General features: G+C 40.1%; 1 protein-coding gene across 7 annotated transcripts in view; it reads right to left on the bottom strand.

Annotated features, from left to right (window-relative positions):
• Positions 1-1,394: 1,394 nt before the first annotated feature.
• FARP1 (FERM, ARH/RhoGEF and pleckstrin domain protein 1) overlaps positions 1,395-6,000 on the bottom strand; it is a 200,378-nt gene continuing 195,772 nt past the window's right edge. For all 7 annotated transcript variants that reach the window (XM_021530281.2, XM_021530283.3, XM_021530284.2 and 4 more), the window contains 3 exons: positions 5,190-5,297; positions 4,031-4,182; positions 1,395-2,974 (listed from right to left, as the gene is read on the bottom strand). In XM_021530281.2, coding sequence (XP_021385956.1) covers positions 2,893-2,974; positions 4,031-4,182; positions 5,190-5,297 — 342 coding nt within the window. In that variant the 3' untranslated portion in view covers positions 1,395-2,892. The remainder of the gene's footprint in view (positions 2,975-4,030; positions 4,183-5,189; positions 5,298-6,000) is intronic.

Raw genomic sequence — 6,000 nt, 5'->3', positions numbered from 1 at the left:
AGTAACAACAACACCAGCAGCAAATCTCCTGGAGTGCCTCCTCTGAGGTTTTCCTGGAGCTGAGAAAGATGTGTTTAGTGATAGCTCCTGACCTGGCACACAGTGACCCTGCCTCTCTGCAGGCCCTGCTTCGCTGAACAGGCAGTGATATGATGTGAATCAGAGTTAAAAATAAGTGGTTGTACAGTTGTACATACGAGTTTTCTAGTACATTGAGTTTTATTCACACATGTGGACTCTGCCTTTTTCCAAGATATGAGCATCAAGACAATTGATTTTACTCTCCTACTATCGTTTAAGTTTTGGGTTAACCCTGGGCGTAGACACATAGAAAAATGCTGACAGATGACAGCAGTTCAAATGGTTCCATTTTAAAAAGAAATTAAAAATCACACTAGTAGAGAAGAAAAAAAAATCTTATGTTAAACATTTTTTTAAATCGGAAAAATAATGCAAAAAGGTGAAAATGGTGATTAGGTGAGTATTCTGAAATTTGGTCTTTGCTTTATTTTCCAAATTTGCTTTGTGTAAAAATGAAACTTAATGAGAAAAGATGCTACTTGATTTCTTTGGAGAGCTCAGAATAAACTGCTACAGCAGATTGCAGTTAATGAACATTTTATCCAACAAGCCCCAGGGTTCTAAATAAAAATTCAGTTTTGACTGAATTAAGGGCATGGCCCTCAATGTAATTTCCATTAAAAAAAAGCTTTTCACTGTTATAGATAACTACTCTAAAGGGAAGAGGCAGGGCCCTGGCTTGTAAAGTACTATTTTACCACTCAATAATAGTAATTTTTGGCAGGATCAGGTATGCAGCATTTTACTTCATAGCAACATCAAGTGCTGTTGCTTTTTCAGCATTGTTTTCCCAAACCAGTAAGGCTGCAGCTGAGCTGTTATTCACCTATGCCGTGTTATTTCCTCTTCTCCTCGCTATGCAGATCATTGCTCGCATTCCTGGTCAGTCCTGAAGCACTGGAATCCCTGTATGCTACTACAGGGTAGGGTCACAGGCTTGGAATGGACAAGGCAGTGGGACCTGCAGCTGAGAAAATGGGCTTCAGATTTTCCTTCCTACTTTCTGAGTTTGTCCTTCAGCACATCCTAGCCAGAGCCAATGCTCGAGGTTAGGTGTGATTATTGCACTGGTACATTGAGCCAGGGGCATTCGCTGAGGAAAAGAGCAACTGCAGCACTCTACCTGCCCAGGGGGCTGAAGGTCTCCATGCAGCTGAAGGAAATGCTAGGAAAAGAGTTTCCCTTTGTCAGGGTGTGCTTGCATTTGGCCATGGAGACTGCTGCTTTTCCTAAGGGGTTTGAAGCCCATCCTCATCTTGGACAGAGGTTTGGGGGTAACAGAAAGAACGCTTTACTGGCAAAACAGGCATATGTACAGTGGTGGTGTGAGGTATTTTATTCCCTTTTGTTCTGAGCATAGCTGTAAGAAGCCATTTTACACATCGCACACAGACAAGCCATTAACAAAGCAAGTAGCTGGATGAAGATAAAGCAGGGATAGAGCTTCCCCAGCTTTGTTTCCCAGACTGACCTTCAGGCCCCCTCTGCTTAGCACCGTGCTTCCTCCAAGACCTGTAATGGTGATGGGTGTTACCAGCACATCAGGCTTCTGCCAATGGAAGTTTTACATCTCCCTAGTGACAATGTTTCTTAAAACATGGGGGAAAGCATCCAAGCCTTGCAGATACAGTGCTGCCAAACTTCTCAGCACACCAGCTTATCCAAAATGCGGTGCCAGCTGATGTTAAAGCTAGGCATTCAAAATGGGTAATTCTGCTGTAGGTTGTCTAAGTTGCTCTCTGTATGCCTGAGCCCCAGGGGAGAGAGGGAGAGACTGAAATTCCAACAATAAACTGGAAGTCAATTTGGGATGGGTAGCAAGCAGGATGAAAACTTGGGGCTAGTACCCCCCAGCTTAGAGCAATTTAGTTACCAAAACACTGCAAATGAATCACAAATAGCTGCGGTTCTTGTAGCATACAGGTTTTCTTTCAAGTTTGTAAAACAAACAGCAGAATGTCACCACAGCCTTTAATTTCTTCTTGTACATAACCATTCACAGTACATTAACAGCCCAAATAATATTGCACTGGATTGTTTTAAAAATTTTTTGTCTTGCAAGTAGTACTCACTTTTAAAAGCCAACAGATGAACAATTTGGTAAACTTGCACCAAAAAATGGTTAGGTAAGAACTCTATACTTTATTTATACCACATGAATTTGTGACCCCAAAGGGAAATGAGAATGTCAACTGTTTCCTTGTTAAACATAGAAAATTAGTAAATCATTGCTGATTAAATGTAGAAAGACTGGTGAAAAAAAGCATGAAATCTGAAAGTTATCTCATTCCTGTTAGACTGCTTGCTGTATATATAATTATATTCTATACTGTGAAAATCCATCTACATTTAAAAGCCCAGCAGTCTACAGATTAACATGGTAAAAAAAATAATATATTTTTATGTAAAGAGAAGAAAATAGTGTTTGCCTCAGAGGAGAAAGTTTTCAGATTTCAGTCATCTGGGAGTTCTTTTAGGTGCAAATTTGAGGCAACAAAACATCTTTTGGCATTTGGCACCCTAATAAGGACAATATTTTAATACTGGCACAAGCTAAAAACAGCACAGAATGACAAAATACAAGACATGAAATGAACTGCAGCCACTGGGATGGTGGTAAGCTAATTTGTTTATACGGAGAACTTAAACAGTTTTGCTGAAGAATTGTGAAAGTTTCTGCAAAACCATACTTATTCTCTTCTTTTACCAAAGTGTAAGTTTTCTTAAACTTGGAGGGAGAAAAAAGAGTTTCAATTGTCCTCTAGAAAATCAGCAGCTGCTGGACAATCAACACAGCGGCTTGTTCAGCCATCAATAGGCGTGAGGCTCTTTGTGACTCAGAGCTCGAGTGCGTGAGGCAGAGCTGGTGGCACTTCGGATCACTTCCATCCATCTGTGAGAAGGCACGAGGAGAGACACAAACAAAAGAAAGGTCAGTTCCCAGGGGAGAATTTCTTGACAGATACAGTCTGTGCTATTGGTTGTACAGTCTGATTTTTAGTGCCTGCAGCAGCATCTTCCTACTTCACCCCTCAATCCATCTCGAGGCAAGAGGATCAACTGCCAAAACTGTAAGGAAGTTTAGAGAGAACCGACAGCAGGTAATGGGATCCAAAACTCGTGAAGTTAATAGTGGTTTTACTTGCTCTGCAGACACCAAATATCTTTTTTCTGAGTGGTCCAAGCAATGATCAATTGAGACCAACCATTCTTAATCTGAGAGTAAAAAAATGTACTTTAGCTGCAATTTGTGATTATTTTTCCTAGAACTGATAAAGGCATTTCGTGTTATTTTTTCACCACTTTGCCTTGTTTATAGTTTTGGACTGACATGGCTAAAGGTTAAGAGCAGTTTTCTTTGATTAAGACATCGTGGGTTTTGACATGTTCATGCTTCATATAAGAGAGCTAAATTAGTTCCCTGTATGATCACAAACCACAAATTGGGAGGAATAGTGCCTTTTCCCTGACGCTCCATGTATCTGAAGTTCAGTGGGAGGTGTAAAAATTACATGGTGAAGTGGCATAAATATGTAGTAGGAACAGCTGCTTCTATAAAAATTGGAATTTTGTTTCAGGTGGATTTTCCATGCAGTTGTACTAAAGGAAGTCAAGCTATTCTGAAGAGTTACTGAGGTGACCTGTGATCTGTTCACATGCTTCCTGAAGTCTGAGGCATGGAGCTTCCCAGGCTTCAGCCAGCCTCATCAATTTTGACTGGGTAATTCCAGGTCTTGCAGTAATTACTATTACCTCTTCCATACCATCACAACCAATCACTTGATTTTAGTGGTATCAGGTTTAAAATTTCCTTCATAATTTTAAAAGATCCTTTTCCAGTTGCTCTGAACCACTTGTCTCCAACTTATTAAATAAACTTTGTACTTACTAACCTTTGGAAGAATGCTTCTGGAATTTAACAAAAATTTTCTCTCAAAAACAAACTTACCTTTCAAAGGTGTATTCACTTTCAGCCCTGAAGTAGTACACATGGGATTTGAAATGTAGCTTGAACACGTAGTCTTTGTGAATGTTTTCAGATTCAGTAGGAAGGGTAAGTGAATATCCCAATAAAGGAAGGCTGGCTAAAGGATGATTGTCCTGAAAAGATATGATGGAAAGTGCTGTGAGATCAAATGCCCTTAAATAAAGAGAGCACGTAAGTAAATAGAAAGCAGATACCCATTTGTTTAAAGATCACTGTGTTTCTACATGTGTGCAGAAAAATACCAGATTTATACAATTGCAGTAAAATTGTCTGGTAGTTTCAGTTGGTCATCATTACAGATCTTTTGCATAAGGATCTGCTGCTGGCTGATCCTCTCAGTATTTCCTTGAAGGAAAGCTGGCTAATATCTTGGAGTTTCATTACTTCCAAACTGATGAACATAATGCCCCATCATTTGCCACTGCCAGGGCACCACCCAGGTTCATCCTCAGCTTGCAAACTCCTACTCCTTTAGAAGTGTGCTGGCCACCCAGCAGGTTCACTGCTGTAGTCCAGTTACTGCATGGCAAACAATTTCTTTATCCCTCTTAGATGTGGAATATCCTTCAATTCCTTTTTTAATCATTAATGATTGCTGTAACAATGAAAGCACAATGTAGCAACTTGAGTTACTTTGTGCTTATGCCCTGCTCAAACAGATTCAGATGTCCAACAGATTCTAAATAGAAATCCCCTACTTTTGCAGTAAAATATTTGTTCAGGTGGATTAAATTATTGACCACTGTTCTCTTATTTGGCTTAAGTGTCAGTAATGGTAAACAGAATTTGTAAGTCACAATTAGGTTTTTAATTGTAGTGATAAAAAGCCTAGTTTAAACTTGCACCACAGCTTCCGAGCAATGGTGAGCTCTGCTGTGCTTTCAAGAATGACACTGTGACTGCTGAAAGCTTCAGGAAAGAACTGACCCAGGAGCAGTGAGAACAAGCCCTGCTCTGTGTGCTAGTGGTAGTAAAGGCTGTGTGGGGAGCCGTGACCATTGCACCTGCTGCTCCAGCCTACAGCATCCATGACTGATAGCCACTTTTCTCTCAGCTGCCTCTTTGGAAAAGAGCCCCCCACTGTCTTCTCCCAGCCACTCACACTTGCACAGTTGGTTACCTGGTGTGATTTATAGAAGAACATGCAGAAGTTGGTGAACACCACCCAAAGCTTCTGCCACCCGTTGCTATTTTTGAATTTTCTTAGCAGATTTCCAGACAGCTGGTTCTGAAACAGATCAAAAGCAGCCAAGTAAAACAGTGCAAGGTGCCTACAGCTTAGTTATTGTAAGAAAAATTATTTGCTTTTATCTGGTTTTATGTGACCTGGTTGTAAATGAAAATGCTTTGATTGACTGGACATACTTTTCTTCTGCATTTTTCTACTCCTGAGCAGTACTTTATGTAATGTATTTGTTTGTTTGCAGCTGTGTACTTCCAAAAACTCAAAGCTACTACACTAATTATCAACTGAGGTGGCTTTTGGCAAGCTGCTACTACACCTCAGTCTCGTTAATCCTACTCTCATCTTTTAGAATGGTACTTAAATAGAATGGAAACAGAAAGTCTGACATGAATTTGTGATGTAAAGGAAAATTATGACATACTTTAGAATTGCAGATAGAGATTGAGGTCTCTGTACCCAGGGACTTCACATGGTACTTTTCAAAGATTTCAAAAACAAGGACTGAACCTTATTTTTAGCTGGATTTTGGAACATTTAATATAAAGGAGGAGTAAGCCATAACCAAGTACATGTACTTAATGGCTGCTTGAAGCAACTGCTCTTCACATAGTGAAGATGGAAAGCCAAGCATCACTGTTCCTTGCAAATGAAGGGGGATTCTCAGTGGATTAATAATGACTTCCCATTCCTTGTTGACTGTGAAGGGCTCTTGCCTGGCTCACAATCTTCTTTATCTATTGCAGAA

The sequence above is a fragment of the Lonchura striata genome, chromosome 2, assembly GCF_046129695.1.
Source record: "Lonchura striata isolate bLonStr1 chromosome 2, bLonStr1.mat, whole genome shotgun sequence".
Taxonomy (NCBI): domain Eukaryota; kingdom Metazoa; phylum Chordata; class Aves; order Passeriformes; family Estrildidae; genus Lonchura; species Lonchura striata.
The sequence above is the reverse complement of the archived record's forward strand: the minus strand, read 5'-3'. Positions and strand labels throughout refer to the sequence as shown.